General features: G+C 39.8%; 2 protein-coding genes across 2 annotated transcripts; both read right to left on the bottom strand.

Annotated features, from left to right (window-relative positions):
* Nucleotides 1-3,197: 3,197 nt before the first annotated feature.
* On the bottom strand, nucleotides 3,198-5,091 carry LOC306668016 (solute carrier family 25 member 36). The gene is made up of 2 exons (XM_079150993.1): nucleotides 4,574-5,091; nucleotides 3,198-4,449 (listed from the first exon to the last, which is right to left on the bottom strand). Exons 1-2 carry the CDS (start codon nucleotides 4,949-4,951, stop codon nucleotides 3,892-3,894), a joined length of 936 nt encoding a protein of 311 aa, XP_079007119.1. The 5' UTR covers nucleotides 4,952-5,091; the 3' UTR covers nucleotides 3,198-3,891.
* Nucleotides 5,092-11,017: 5,926 nt separating this feature from the next.
* Nucleotides 11,018-12,305, bottom strand: LOC306668515 (heterogeneous nuclear ribonucleoprotein D-like). The gene has a single exon (XM_079151954.1). The coding sequence runs from the start codon at nucleotides 12,207-12,209 to the stop codon at nucleotides 11,304-11,306; it is 906 nt and encodes a 301-aa protein (XP_079008080.1). The 5' UTR covers nucleotides 12,210-12,305; the 3' UTR covers nucleotides 11,018-11,303.
* Nucleotides 12,306-16,497: the final 4,192 nt, after the last annotated feature.

Genomic DNA, 16,497 nt, shown 5'->3' with positions numbered 1-16,497 from the left:
GAGCAAATCTAGCAGACAGCAGGTGCCAGGAATATAAATTACTTCATAGGAACCATCTGCCTGATAGGTTCTAAGAGCATTACAGTTATTAACTCATGAATTTATTTTTTTCACAGAGAAGCAAATTATTTATTTTTTAAAAAATAGGGCCAAAGGACGGGCAAAGAAAAATTAATATTTAAGGGCCTTCTATGTACCTGACAAGGCACTCTATATACATTATTAATCTTTTCCAAATTTTTAAACATTTTCATTTTCCACATTATTATTGGTGCATTATGATTATACGTAAGGATAGGATTCATTGTTACATTTTCATAAATACATGAGATATGACAATTTAATTTGATCAATATTGTTGCCCAGTATTTCCCTCCCTTCTTCTTTCTCTCTGGTCCCTATTCTCTGCTCTCCTGATCTCCCTTCCATTTTGATGAAATTCCTACAAACTTTCTTTTCCTTTTCTCTCTCAAGCTTTCACATATGAGAGAAAGCATATGGTCTTTGATTTTTCTGAATTTGACTCATTTTGCTTAACATAATGTTCTCAAGTTCCATATATTTTCCTGCAAATGACATAATTTTATTTTTATTTATGGCTGAAAAAAAGACTCCAAGTGTATATACACTACATTTTTTCTATCCATTCAACAACTGACAAACAACTAGGCTGCTTCCATAATTTGACACTTGTGAATTGTGCTGTGATAAACATGGGTATGCATGTATTGCTATAGTACTTTAATTATTTAGGATAAATACCAAGGAGTAGTGTATCTAGGTCATATGGTGGTTCTAATCCTAGTCTATTGAGGAACCTCCATACTGATTTCCATCATGGTTGTACTGATTTATAATCCCACCAACAGCATAAAAATGTTCCTTCTTCTCCTTATCTTCTCCAGCATTTATGATTGCTTATATTCTTGATGGTTTCCATGCTAACTGAAGTGAGATGAAATCTCACTGTAGTTTTGATTTGCATTTCCCTAACTGCTAAGGATATTGAAGATGTTTTCATATATGTTTTGGCCATATGTATTTCTTCTTTTGAGAAGAGTATCATTAGTTTATTTGCCTGTTTATTAATAGGGTTATTTTAAGGGGGTTTGGGTGGTAAGTCTTTTGAATTCTTCGTATGTTCTGGATATGAATCTTCTGTCAGACAGGTAACTATCAAAGATTTTCTCCCATTCTGTAGATTCTGTCTTCACATTCATAATTGTTTCCTTTGCTGTGCAGAAGTTTTTACTTTGGTGTCATCCCTTTTATTAATCCTTGTGTTATTTCCTGAGCTTTAAATGTCCTGTTGAGGAAGTTATCATGTTGGTGTGTTGACACTATGTTTTCTTCTGGGAGTTGCATAGTTTCTGGTCTAATTCCTAAGTCTCATTCCTAGGTCTTTGATCCATTGTGAGTTGACATTTGGGCAGGGTGAGAGATAAGGATTTAATCTCATTTTTCTACATACATATGGATAACCAGTTTTCCAGGTACTATTGGTTTAAAAGGCTATCTTTTCTCCAATATATGTTTTGGTCAGCTTTGTTAGGAATCAGATGACTGTATCTATGTGGATTTCTCTGTGTCTTCTGTTCCATTGCTCTATGTGTGTGGTTTTATGCCATTACTATTGTTACTATAGCTCTGTAACATAATTTGAAGCCAGTTCTTGTGATGCCTCCAGAGTTGCTTTTTTGACTTAGAATTGCTTTGGCTATTCTGGGTCTTTTATTCTTCCAAATGAATTTTAGGATTTTTTTTCTAGCCCTTTGAAGAATGTCATTAATACTTTCATGGAGATTGCATTGAATCTGTATATTGCTTTTGGTAATATGACCATTTTAATAATATTAATTTTGCCTATCCATGAACATGAGAGGTCTTTCCATATTTTAGTGTCTTCAATCTCTTTCTTCAGTGTTCTGTAGTTTTCACTGAAGAGGTTTCTCACCTCCTTGGTTAGATTTACTCCTAGTTTTGTTTTTTTTCCTGTGGCTATTGTGAGTGGAATTATTTTCCTGATTTCTTTCTCAGCAGATTCGTTATTGGCATATACGAAAGCTATCATTTTTGTATGTTGATTTTGTAACCTGCTACTTTGCTGAATTTATTAGCTCCAGCAGTCTTCTGGAGGAGCTTTTTGGATCTTCTAAGTATAGGTTCATATCACCTGCAAACAGTGGTAATCGACGATTTCTTTTCCTATTTTTATTCCTTTTTTTTCTTGCCTAATTGCTCTGGCTAGAATTTCTGGTACTATATCAAATAGGAGTGGTGAGAGTAGACATCTTCTTTTTGTTCAAGAAACAAGTAGACATCTATGTCTTGTTTAAGAAAATGCTTTCAGTTTTTCCCCATTCACTATAATGTCACCTTTGGGTTTCTCATATATAGCCTTTATGACGTTGAGGTAAGTTCCTTCTATCCCTAGTTTCTTCAGTGGTTTTATCATAAATAGGTGCTGAATTTTGTCAAAGGCTTTCTCTGAATCTATTGACTTATGTGGGGTTTGTCCCTATTTATATTATGTGGGGAATTACATTTATTGATTTGCATATGTTAAACCATCCTTGCAATCCTGGAATGAAACCAACTTGATCATGATAAATCTTAATATATTTCGAATGCAATTTGCTAATATTTTTAATTTTTCCTTTAAAAAATTATTTACAGGTACATTATAATTATACATAATAGTGCCATGATCATATATGCATACAACATAATTTGATCAGTCTCATTCCTCTCTTCCTCTCTTGACTGATCCATTACTCTACTTATCTCCCTTCTATTATTATTGTTATTTTAATTAATACATTATATGTATATGTATGTGAATGCAGGATTCATTGTGGCATATTCATACCTAGACATAGCATAATTTTGTAGATTTAATTTGATAATATTTTATTGATGATTTTGCATTTAAGTCAATCAGGGATAGTGGTTTATAATTTTCTTTCTTTAATGTGTCCTTACCTGGTTTTGGTATCAATGTCATACTGACTTCATAGAATTAATTTGGAAGTGTTCCACCCCCTTTTTATTTCATGGACTAATTTAAGGAACGTTGACATTAGTTCTTCAAAGGTCTGGTAGAATTCATCTGAGAATCCCTGGGCTTTTCTTTACTGGAAGACATTTTATTACTGCTTATATCCCATTGCTTGTTTTTTTTTTTTAATGTTTTACTAGTTTATTTCACCAAACTATTATGAGTTTGATATGCTAACAATCTGAAGTCCACATTATGCTCAACATCAAGCACCCGTTAGTTGTGGAAACCAAAACATCTCCATGTTAGAAGTACACAAGATATTTAGACACAATTTCATTGGCTGTCAATAACAATTAACTACTGATGCCAAAGAGGTGAATTTAAATACTGTGCCAGGTCCTTTCAGGAAAATGGGAACATACTCAGGATCTACCTCTTATTATTATTATTCCACAGTATTACAGGAATTAAATGCCCCAAGTTAGAAATTTATGACTGTCAAATACAATCTTTGGATAGTTATACAGTATATAATTTAGGGATGGCTTTGTTTATAAGATTAAAAAAATGCTCATGGAACAATGACACTATATTCTGAATGCCATTAATCAACAAAACACAACTGTATCTGTGGACATGGTAGAGAAAATGGCAATTTTAAGGAGTGCTTCTAAAGGCATTTCCTTTAAGGTGGCTGAGGATGTTTCCCATTACTGAGACACTAAGTGATGTGGCACGGATACCACCTTAACTCCTACAACCGAACTTCTGCTTGGGCATAGTTCCATGTTCCCAACTACTTTCCTTCTGTCCACCACACTGGCCTCGCTACTCCATGGTCCGTGTTATCTTTTTGGTCTTCCTTCTCTCTGGTGCGGCAGCCTCTGCTGCTATCCATTGAGTAGGTAGACCACCAATTCATAGGTGGCCATCATAATGGCTGTGTTTGGAATCTGTCTCACCAAATGGGTTGTTAGACCACGGTACAGAGATCCATAACCTTCTTCTTGAACAAGCAAAGACAGTGTCTGAAAAAAAGATCTGTACTTTGTTCCCTCTTCACGTAGTCTTGTTCTTACAACTTCGTGTGGATACGCTATGGTTGTGGCACAAGTTTTCGAGGTGGCAGCAGCCAGCATCATTCCCACAAAATCTGATGCTTCTTTCACCGACTCGTCACCATTTTCCATCACAGAAGCAGTTTTACATTCCAGTAGTTTTTGCTTTATACTTTCATAAATAACAAAATGGATAACAGTCTCCGATATGCCAGTGTATGAAGCAGACATGCCCCTATAAAATCCTCTAAGGCCATCTGTCCGATACACTTTACCAACACATTCAAAAGCACCCATTCGCTTTTCCCCGCGGTTCCTTGCATCAAGCTGTAACCGAGTCTTTATAAGCCAAATAGGGTTGGTTGCAGTGATTGCAGTAAAATGAGGTTTAAGTTAGTCCATATTTCTACAGGAAGTGACCTTTCACTTTTTGCACTCTAGCCAGTAATATTGCACATCCATACTTATGGAATATTTTGGATTATTTTGTACTTAATTTCTTGTGTTCTGCCACTGCAGCTGAAATCATGTGTACCTGGGTAGAATCGGGATCAAACACACCATTCAACTTTTCCTTGGAGTTTGAATAAGCAGCAAAGTATATTGCTCTGGAAGGAGCCACCCCCACTAAATTGGGGCCTAATCCTCTAAACAAGGAGCGAGGCCCTTGTTTTTCCAAGATCACCTTCAGGCAATGGAGAGGTCCCGGGGACACGACGCGGTTGACACTGGCTCCAGCCATGGTGCTCAGCTGAACTTCAGAGACGTAGAGCGTCACAGAAGATGACTGCAGCCGAGTTTTCACAACTTCCAGCGGACATGTCAGAATAGCTCCCACTGTGCCACCACATCCCCCAGCAAACAGATGCACCAGCGTGTCCCTCTGGCTCATTCTCTCTCCTGCATGTCCTCCGGGCGCTGCGGCGGGACGCGGATCCAGGTGCCCACTATGGCCGGCGGCTTCGGTCCCGGGAGGAGCTGCACGACGCCCCCGGGACGGCCAGGGGAGCTGACGGAGAGCGGCTGCAAAAGGCACCCCCCCATTGCTTGTTATTGGTCTGTTTAGGTTTTCTATGTCCTCTTGATTCAATTTTGGCAGGTCATATGTATCTAGAAATACATCCATTTCTTCCAGAGTTTCCAATTTATTGAAGTATAAGTTTTCAAAATATTCTCTAATGATTCTCTGGATTTCTGTGATATCTGTGGTGATTTCTCCCTTTTCACTCTAATTTTTGTTAATTTGAGTCTCTCTCTCTCTCTCTCTCTCTCTCTCTCTGGTTAGGGTTTATCAATATTCTTTGTCTTTTCAAAGAATCAACTTTTTGTTTCATTGATCTTTTGTATTGTTTTAATTCTCAATTTCATTGATTTTCTTCCTTTCTTCTACTGGTTTGGGGATTGGTTTGTTCTCAATTGGTTTTTGAGGGTCTTGAGATGTATCATTAGGGTGTTAATTCGGGATCTTTCCAATTTTTTTTATGTAGACACTGGTAGTTATAGAGTTTTATCTTAGAACAACCTTCCTTCATGGTGTCCCAGAGGTCCTGGTATTTTATCATTATTCTTGCTTGATTCTAAGGATTTTTAAATTATTTCTCTCCTGATTTCTTCTATCACCCATTTATCATTCAAAAGCACATTATTCAATCTCCATGTGTTTATTCCATTTCTGTGGGTTTTTAAAGTGTTGATTTCTAGTTTCATTTCATTATGATCATGTAAGATTGCAAGAAATTGTATCTTTTTTGTATTTTCTAGGAATTACTTTGTGATCTAAAATGTGGTCTATTTTGGAGAAGTTTCCATGAGCAGCTGAAAGGAAAATGAATTTGTTGTTGGATGAAATATTTTATAGATGTCTGTTAGATACATTTGATTTATAGTATTTTTATGTCTGAAGAGTTTTTACTAAGTTTATATCTGAATGAACTATTGGAGCAAAAGGTGTGTCGAAATTACCCAGTATTGTTTATTGGAGTCTGAATTGAGTAGTGTCTGTTTCTTTGCAATTAAGTGCACCAACACTTGGAGTATAAATATTTACTATCATTATGTCTTCTTGTTGGATTGTTCCCTTTGCCAATATGAAGTGGCCTTCTTAGTCTCTTCTAATTAATTCTGGCTTAATGAAGTCTGAAGTCTGCTTTGTTGGATAAGAGAGTAGATACTCTCACTTGTTTGAGGGCTTCATTTGAGTGGTATATCAATTTACATCCTTTCACTTTGAGCCTTTGGCTGTCTTTACCTGTAATGTGAATCTCTAGAAAACAATATATAGTTGAGTATTGATTTTTAATACATTCTGCCAGCCCATGTCTTTTAATTGGAGAGTTGTAACCATTTACATTTAGGGTTATTTTAGAGAAATGTTTTTTAATTCCTAACACTTTGCTTTATGTCTTTTAAAGAAAGATTTGTCCTTTCTTTTATGTGTGCGCATATATATATATTTAGTCATATAAATATATATATATATATTTAGTCATAGATGGACACAATACCTTTATTTTATTCATTTATTTTTATGTGTTTCTGGGGATAAAACCCAGTGCCTCACACATGCTAAGAAAGCACTCTACCACTGAGCTATAACTCCAGCTCCCATTTAATTTTATTTCTAATATTTGATTTGGTCCTGTTTAATATTTACTTTTCTACTCTTTAAATGAGATTTGCCCATTTGTGAGCTCTGGAGTTTGTTTTTAGTTTCTTTTCTGTGTAGCATTTCTTTAAGTATCTTCTGTAGTACCAGTTTAGTAGTTATGAATTCTTTTAGTTTTTACTTAACTTGGAAGGTTTTTATTTCTTCTTCAATTCTGAAGAATAGCTTTGCTGGAAATAGCAATCTTGGTTGACAGTTATTTTCTTTCAGGGATTGGAACATATCATTCAAAACCCTCCTGGGTTTTAGAGTTTGTGCTGAGAAATCAGAATTAATTCTGATTGATTTGCCTCAAAATATGACCTGACCTTTTTCTTTTAAGGCTTTAAGAATTCGATCCTTGTTCTGTAAGTTAGGCATTTTAATTATAATGTGTTGTGGAGAAGTACTTTTAAAATTTTGTCTATTTGGAGTTCTGAGTTCATCCTGTATCTGGATGTCCATCTTATTCCCAAGACTTAGAAATTTTTCTGTTATTATTTCCCTGAAGAGATTATCCATGCCATTAGCTTGCATCTTGCAACCCTCTTCAATTTAAATGATTCTTAAATTAGATCTCTTAATGGTGTCCCAGAGTCCTATATATTCTGGTCATGATTATTTTCTTTTCTTTGGTACTGTCTGAATGTTCAAGTTGGCCACTTTGTCTTCCAGTTCTGAGATTCTGTCCCCTGCCTGGTCTACTCTATTAGGGAGACTTTCAACTGATCATTTTATTTGATTTATTGTGCCTTTCATTTCCAAGATTTCTGTTTGGTTATTTTTAGTATCTCTATTTCCTTATTGACTTTCTCAATCATATCCTGAACTGACTTCCTTAATTCTTTTAGCTGTTCTCTCGGATTTCATTGATCACTTTAAAAGTCATTCTTTTGAGTTCTTTATCTGGCATTTCATCCACTTGAATATCTTTGGAGTCAGTTGTTGGCGAATTATGAACTCTAGGAAGTACCATGTTCCCTTGGGTTTTTTTTTTTTTCCACATTTCTTGTTTGCCTATGTTAGGTTTTGTGCATCAGTTGGGATGGATTTCTCTTCTACTCTTATGTGTGGACCTTTTTAGGATATAGCTTTCTCTTGACAAAGTATTCTGGGATATCAGGTTGTTGTGAGATTTTCAATATATTTACAAGTGAGTTTTGAGTATAGTTTCCCTGCTAGTTATTTGGTAATGATTGGTGTATTTTGATATAGTGTATATCTTTACCTCTGAGCTTAAGGATCCCACTTTCCCTATAGGTCTCACAAGAGTGGGGTCCTTCTTGTAGATCTGGAAACTATATTGTATGTAGCAGGATATGATGGGGTGTACCCTCTATGATTGCCCTTTTTCACTTCACCACTCTATATACTCTAAAGGGTTATGGATGTGGTCTAGATTGAAACCCCTTACAGGTGCAGTGTCCAGTCTTCATGTTAGTTTGTTTTGTTGTAGGAGTGAATGTACATGAGTGAGACTTAAGCCCTGCCCCCAGCCATTTCTATTTGGGAATTTGTCATTAGTTTGGGGTTTTTATCTAACCTATTCATTGTGTTAAAAATATCATTGAGGTTTGAGCATGGCTAGTTTGTGTGTGGAGCAAGGTGCATTGTGTCTTGGCTGGGTTTAGTTCAGCAGGAGAAGCTCTACCCTGTGGACTTATAGTTCCAGTATATTCCCAGAACCTGCTAGAATGACAGAAACATCAGCAGTGAACAATACACAGCATTAAGATAAATACTGGTGCTTACTATGACATCTACAACATGAATTACCATAAAAACAGGAATGGTGGGGTCAGCAATTATCAACAGCAATTATAATGAATAGCTGTGAACTAGATCTGGTAATAAACTGTAGTTGTCAACTATGCAATCCACAGTACTAATAATTGCAACAACACGAATGGTGGGGGTAGGAATTACATAAACAAAATAGTTCTAAAAGATGGTAAAAAGCAGTTCATAAAGAGAAAAGAAAATGTGCTAGAAAGGCAAAAAGAAAGTTTAGAATGTAAAAAATGTGAACAGGGAGAAATCAGAAGAGATATAGTCAGTGATGGCTATAAAGGAGGAGAAAAAAATTAAAGAAATGAAGTAGGGAGAGAACAAGAAAATTTGTCTGTTAGAGGAAGAAGAAAGGAGAGAAAAAGAAAACAAACAAAAACAAAACAAAGTTAAAAAAACAAACAAAACTCCCTAACCCTCAGAAGACAAAACAAAGAAAAATAACAAACATTAAGAAATGATAAAAATGAAAAAAGGAACAAATATGTACATACATATATGTCAATGAACCAACCAACATAGCAAGAACACCTCCCATCCAAAGAAAGAAAAAGAAAGAAAAAGAAAAGAAGAAATAAAAATCTTAATGAAAAAATGAAAGAATTGTCTCCACTGAAGTAGTCAAAACTGTCAACAAAGGTGGATGTTCACTGCCTATGCCAGACTGCCTTCTTTTTGGTTTCTTCTTGGGCTAAGCATTGCTTTGAGAGAGCAAGGGGTGGAGCTTGTTAAACCCTTCCTCTTTTTGTGTTGCTCACCAAGCAACCTGACTGTTGCCAACCTGACTGACCTAGAACTGAAATTGGTTGAAAGAACTCTCAGCTTTCTTTCTCAGCAGCACAAGGTAGGACAGAATGAGAAGTATTTTCTTATGGAGTTTGGTCAGGATAGATCAGATTGATGAACTCCCAGGGTGGGGTTGCTATAAAGTTCTAAAAGGGAAGTTCTGATGGCTGGGTTTTAACTCTAATCAGGACTTTGGAACTTCATTGGGTGGTATCTGCTCTGGAAAGATTAGATCAATGCACCGCTAGGGGCTGGTCAAATGCTGGGATCTGCTCAAAGGCTGGATTTAGGCATCTCTTGAGAATTCTACTCATAGACTGAGGGATCCAACCTTCCACAAGTCTCGCACATTCCACTGTCCACAAATGTAGCCTTCCCAGGCTCAGTCCTCAAGTATAATCACTGTGTAACATACCTGCCTGTTCAGTTCCCTGCCCCTCTTCAGCTGTTCCTGTGAGTCACCAGACTCAAAGGGAAAGTGAGTTGCACTCTCCTTCATATCTCTGACTTGAATCCACCTGGGTACAATCATCCTCTGTGTTTATTTCGATCATATTCTGCTAGGTACACCCTAAGCCACACAGTAGGTGATTGCTGGAATAGTATGATAATATTGGCTATGATCTCTTGGGCTCCTGCAGCAACAAGCTGCATGTGGCCTCCAAGATGGCTTCCTCCTCAGCTATCTGCTTGTCAGTTAAGAAACACAGAGCATTTTCAAACACCAGCTTGCTGTATAGTCTCTTGTTCAGCTAAATTCAGACCATTTTTCTGGTGGGTTTTTCCATGCCAAATTTGCCCATCGTGTTTCTGTTAGTGTTGTCCCTCCCCACTGCAGTGAACCAGCACCACTGCAGCTGCCAGCACTGGCTTGGTTCCCCTGTACTCTTCTTGTCTCTTGTTCAATGCACCCAGATTTCTGAGACTCTAAGAATCTCTGACAGTCTGATATTGAATTTCAGTGAATTCCCTCTTTCACCCACCTCACTGAGGAGTAGTACTCCTGCTGCTTGAATCCCAGGCCATAGAGCAACTGGAAATATAGTCTTTCTGTAATCCATTATCTTGAATCTTCTATATTAACTCATTTTTTAATACAATTAATACTTTAATAAGTAGTTACCAGGTTCTGAGTAACCACTCCGTGCCCAGCTCAGTCCCATGTGGAAACATGGGCAATTCCCTTTGCTTCCTCAAAGAAGTGAATGAGACTCAGACTGAGCAACCAGCCCAGGATCACAGAACCAGGCAGCCACAGAAGAGACAGGATGCAAATATACGCTGGTCTGAGGCCAGGACTTGAGACCTGCAAGTCTTTGGCATCTTTCCAGTTGGCCTCCACAGCCTCCAGACCAATGTCCCTCCCACAGATGAAAAAGTACCGGTCTCCTAAGGGACTTAACTGCTTGTTGCCTGCTGAAGCCAGACTGCCATTGCTACACCTGAGTGGCAGATGGCGCCATGGTGTCAAGTTTGGTCTTAACCAGCCCTGGCATTCCTGGCTCACCCTGGGCACTGGTGGGGACCAGGCTTCCACTGACCCGGTGTGTGAAATCCAGAACAGATGTTATGGCTGTCCTCTCTGAGAAAGTCAGTGAAACCACCTGTCCCCTTCTGTTATGGGTTGAATTTATCTGCCCCCCCTCACCAACAAAATGTTGAAGTCTTAGCCTCTGGTACCCTCTGACTGTGACCTTATTTGAAAATAGGGTTTTTTTTGTTTTTTGTTGTTGTTTTTTTTTTAACAATCACATAAGGAAGCATTTATTTGAGGTTTAACATGAAATCATACAAATAAAATTTGTATAAACACAAATCCACATTGAGTCATAACACAGATAGCAAAGGACAAAGTAAAAACAAAGAAAACTAATTGGCGGCTACATACAGTTGGGACACAGTTGTGTCTTGTACACTAGAAAGTCTTTTACAAAATAATCATCTTAGATCAACAGAAGACCAATCTTCAATGTCGTCCTGCAAGATGGGTTTCTTTAGCATCTCCTGTTTTCTCCAATGTCCTCCTTTAGTATGGCTGGTAATTATTTTGGTGATTGCCACCCCCTCGAGATGCCTTGCCATAAGTGCTCTGTTGACCACTGTAGTCTGCATTTCCCTGCCCATATCCATAGTTCCCATAGTTATACCCAGTATAATCATATCCGCCATAGCCACTATAGTTCTGATCACCACCATAGGCACTATTGTAATTTCCATATCCTTGATCATAATAGTTATTAAATCCTTGGTTCCAGTTTTGGCCCTGACCTCGGCCACGACCCCTAGTACCACCTCGTCCACCAGCTGCAGCACCTCTTCCTCCTTTTTGTTGTTGCTGTTGCTGCCTATATACCTCTTTGGGTTGTGCAACTTTGATTTCACACTTCCCAGAACCAATTTGATGATATCTGCTTTCTAACAACTTCTTTACTGGCTCTTCATTTGTATATGTGATAAAACAAAATCCTCTTCTTTCATTTGTTTTTGTATCCATGGGAAGTTCAATATTTTCAATCTCTCCAAAGGCTCCAAAATATTCTTTAATTTGTTCTTCAGAAGTATCTGGGCTCAATCCACCCACGAAAACCTTTTTAGGGGGTTCTTTCCCTTTTAAAGCTTTGGCCCTTTTAGGGTCTATCAATTTGCCATCCAGTTTGTGTTCTTTCAGTTCCAAAACCTTATCAACACTAGCAGCATCTTTGAAAAGCACAAATCCAAATCCTCTTGATCTTCCAGTGACTGGATCTGTTTTAATCGTACAGTCTACAACTTCCCCAAATCGAGACAAATATTCAGTCAGATCTTTCTTGCTTGTATCCCAGCTCAAGCCTCCAATAAACATTTTACCGTCATCCTGCTGATTCTTGCTCGCGTTGATCTTGGATCCCTCTGCGAATTCCTCTATGTTGCTGTACTCGTTCATGTCCTCCATGGTGGTGGAGCTGTCGGCAGGGGAGTGCTGGCGCGCAGTCCTGGTCGCGGCAGCAGCGGCGGCAGAGCGTTGTATGGAGCTGGATTTAAAATGGCGGCCGAAAATAGGGTTTTTGTAGATGCATTTAGGTTAAGGATAACGTTATTCAGTGGGCCCTAATCCAATATGTCTGATGTCCACTTGTGCACACACATGAAGACAGAGACACACCAGGAAAATGCCATGTGAACACAGGCAGAAACTGGAGTCTTATAGCTGAATACCAAGTAATGTCAAGGACCCATGGCCATCACCAGAATCTAAAGAGAGGCAAGGAAAGATTTTGTGCAAAGACTCAGAGAGATCAGGGCCAATACCTTGATCTCAGACTTCTATTCTCCAGAACTGTTAAAGAATAAATTTCTATTGTTTTAAGCCAAGCAGTTTGTGGTATTTTGTTACAACAGACTCAGGAAATTAGTACACCCTCCATGCTCTGCAGCTGCCTGCACCAGGTGTCTGCCCTTTATCTGGACCTCTGCCTTACTTCCCTCCCCTAGGTTCCCTTACCGACCATCCTCCACCTGCAGACCATGGCCATTCTCTGTTGCATGGTCCCCGCTACCCTGGGAAGAAACCATGCTATTTGCACCTCTGTGGTTTCGCAAATGTTGTTCCCTTTTCCCTCTGCAAACTGTCTTTGCCCATTTTATTTTGCAATAACAGAATAAATGAGAATAGATAATTTATAAAGAAAAAAGTTTATCTGGTTCATGGTTCTGGAGGTCGGAAGTCCAAAATTTGGCAGCTGCATCTGGTGAGGATCATATGCTGCATCATAACATTGAAAAGAAAAGTCAGTGGGCACAAGTAAAGGAGGTGATATATCAGGGGCAGCCTCTTTAAAATAACCCACACCTACAAGAAATAAACCAGACTCATAGGAGCATCATTAATCCATTCACAGAGGCAGTGTCCCTATAACCTAATCACACCTGAAAGGTCCCACCTCCTCTCAGTACTGTTCTACTGGGGATTAACTTTCAACATGAGGTTTGGATATGGGGGAAATCATATTCAAATCATAGCACAGAACTAACATTGTTCTGTTTTCAAAACAAGTGCTGACATCCAGTGACCAGGCTAATCTTGGGCCTCTGGGATCCCACATCTACCTGTAATTCCTCATCTTGGCTCAGCTAGCCCAGGATGCAACTGCTAGGTGCAAGACCCTGGTGGTGGGATCCTTCAGGACAGGGACCAGGTTATGCTGGTACAATTGACCTTCAGTGCCAAGGCCAGTGCCTGGCACATGATAGGTTTTTAATAAATGTTGAAAGAAAGAAGGAAGGGAGGAGGGAAGAATGGAGGGAGGAAGAAAGAAAATGGGAAGGAAGGAATAAAGGGAGGAAGAAAGGAAAGAGGAAGGGAAGAAGGGAGAGGGTGGAGAGAGGGGAAACAGACAAAGAGGGGAAAGGGAGGTGTTTCTACCTTGAGGGCCTTCCAGAGTATACTTGTAACTGACCAGGGTGTCATATCCCTGGGAAATGTAACACAGGGGCCAGGGTACACAAGTGCAGGAATGAGTTCACTGGATGAAAACCCATGGTCCCTGGGATGGGACATATAGCAGGCAGTTTTGATGGGCATGGGTAAGAGGCAGGGAGTCTGGGTGATGCCTGCTCTGGGGAGTTGACAGGCCACAGGTAGGTCAGGAACCACCTAGGGCATCAGATCTGTGTGCCTCTGTGTTCCCTCTGGATAAGGGAACCAGAAAAGGAGTGGTGGTCCTTCCCAGCTTCCCTTGCTACCCCATCTCGGTAAGCTCTTATTGACCACGTATTATGTACACATGTATCACAGTGGTTCCTGGGGTGGGGGTATATAGACCCTCAAAGAACCCAAGGAGCAACCGGTGACATGATCACAGTAGCTGGGCAAATGGAAAATGACAGTGGGGTGTGGGATTTCATTTCTCAACAAATAAAACAAATGGGAAAAGATGTTGCATTTGGAACAGGTCTTGAGGCAGGCAGGGTTTGGGATGCAGGATGTTGCAAGAAAGGGTCTTCCAGGGAGAAGAAACAACATAAGAAAACAAGCAGGAAGGGAATGGTGAAAAGGCTGCTGGAGAGAAGAGCAGGAGAAATCAGCTCAGGAAGGATTCAAAAGGGTCTTCAAGTCCAGGCTAAGGGACTTTCTGTTTCTCCTGAAGGTAGCATAACAGGCTTTGAAGAAGAGGAGAGATGAACTCAGAAGCCAGCTTCAAGAATTTGGGCCACCATTCCATTCCTCATTCCTTATAATGGTGGAGTTGGTAGGTATGCTCAGTACCAAGAGTGGGACTGGACACAGGGTCAGTGGTCCAAAAAGAGTGCTGGATTTTTAAAATTATTTATTTATTTGCTGCACATGCTTTAAAATGCTGAGAGTAATTGCTGACCTTAAGGATTTAGATGTAGACTCTTTGGTCATTGAACACATACAGGTGACCATAGCACCCAAGGTATGCTGCTGTACTTGAGGAGCCTATGGTCGGATTAACCCGTACATGAGCTCCCCCTGCCACACTGAGATGTCCTTACTGAAAAGGAACAAATTTCTCTAAACCAGAAGTTCACAGAAGAAATATAGATACCCCAGAAGAAATGGAAAAAACAAAAACTTGAGGCATAAGAATTAACTCTGCATTAAATGAATATATATAAAGTAAAGGAAAAAAAGATGGGTTAGAGGTGCTGAGGGCAGGGACACAAAGGTAGGAGATGAGAACTTGGGCCAGGGCAGGAGCAGGGGAAAGTCCCTGAATTTGTCCCTTGTGGTTAAAGCACCAGCCTGTGGGTGTGTCAGGTGCAGGGGAGGCCCTTTCCTACAAGAGAGGCAGATCCTTCACTGTATGTTTGCTTTGCCTGATGCCAAGCACGTGGAATATGGTGTCCTAAGTAAGTGCTAGGTCCAGACAATCCTGTTGTTACTCAATTTCTGTAGGTCCTCAGGCCTGCTGCTTCCTTCTGGACACTGTTAGGGAGGAATAGTCTTGGGCTCAGAGAAACTATTAAGTCTTTGATCCTGAACTTGACATGGAGCCCACCAAATGGTCCCTGCCCTGCCTGTATGCCCATATTCTCCCAACTGTGCTGTTTCCCAGATGTAGCATCTGCTTTTCTCTGCCCTAGGTCCTTCTCCAGCCTTTGGAGTTCAGCAGGCCAGATGTGACATACCCTGGGGGCAACTTTGAACCCAAGACTGTCCAGAGTTGCTGTATCAATACCCCAGCTCCTTTAGCTCCCTCCCACCTCAAGTGGGAAAGTTCTGAGGAGCATGTTCCACACCATCTCCTGGAAGCCCCCACTGGGACTGAGTGCTTTACTTCCTTGCTAACCCTCCTTGTGCAACAATCTACCATTCTTTGTCTCACTTCCTCACTCCCCTACTTGTTTCCCAGGATCACCTTGCTCTGGACCCTTTGTCTCAAGATTTACCTTAGTCTAAGACAAGTACCTACTGTGTGCCAGGCCCTGGAAACACAGCAAGAAGGTCTCATGCATGGTTGGGATAGTAGTAGTCATGAGTGAGCTATGCTCTTCACAGAGACCAGACACATTTGTGTCTTTCCACATCTTTCCACACTGTCAGAATTTATAAAGTAGCAAATTCCCAAGCCACATCACTTTGGTCAGCTTTAATTCACTGAAAATACTCATGATTCATAGGTGTCATGCCTATGGCAATCACAAGCTCTTTTATTCCACTCTAATCTTAATTACTAATAGCTACAGGATGCAAGTCACACATCACACTTTACACAATGATATGTAAGTTGCAGAAAGGCAGAGAAAGGGACCTCAGGGTTTCAAGAGGCCACACTGAAAGCAAAGGCAGAGAGCAGATACAAATGCAAAAGAATCACTGCAGGTACTCAGATAAGATTAGGAACTAGAGAACTTGTTCAGGGTACAAATCTATTCAGGATGGAAGAGATGTTCAGGGGAAGGTCCAGGTGGCAGCCGCTCTGAAGTGGGCCTCATCAAGCACTGGGCCAGTCAGGAGTTCATTACTTGTCAACCTCCTGACAGAATTCACTGGATGTTCTGATGAGATGACAGGTCAGTGTGTGCCACCTTACTACTCTTTTAAGTGTCCCCCCTTTTATGTGTTTTAGGTGAGGGGATTGCATCATTTGGTGGTCTGCTGTATCTGATAAGCTTATAGATAGACATGGTTTGGGTTTGATAGGCCCATATATCCATATGCTTCTAATTTAATTCAGTAAGCTCACGGGTGATCATTTTTTATTAGCATGATTAAT

This window comes from Sciurus vulgaris (genome assembly GCF_902686455.1).
Source record: "Sciurus vulgaris genome assembly, chromosome: 8".
NCBI classification, from domain to species: Eukaryota; Metazoa; Chordata; class Mammalia; order Rodentia; family Sciuridae; genus Sciurus; species Sciurus vulgaris.
Note: the sequence above shows the minus strand (reverse complement) of the source record. Positions and strands in the feature narration are given on the sequence as shown.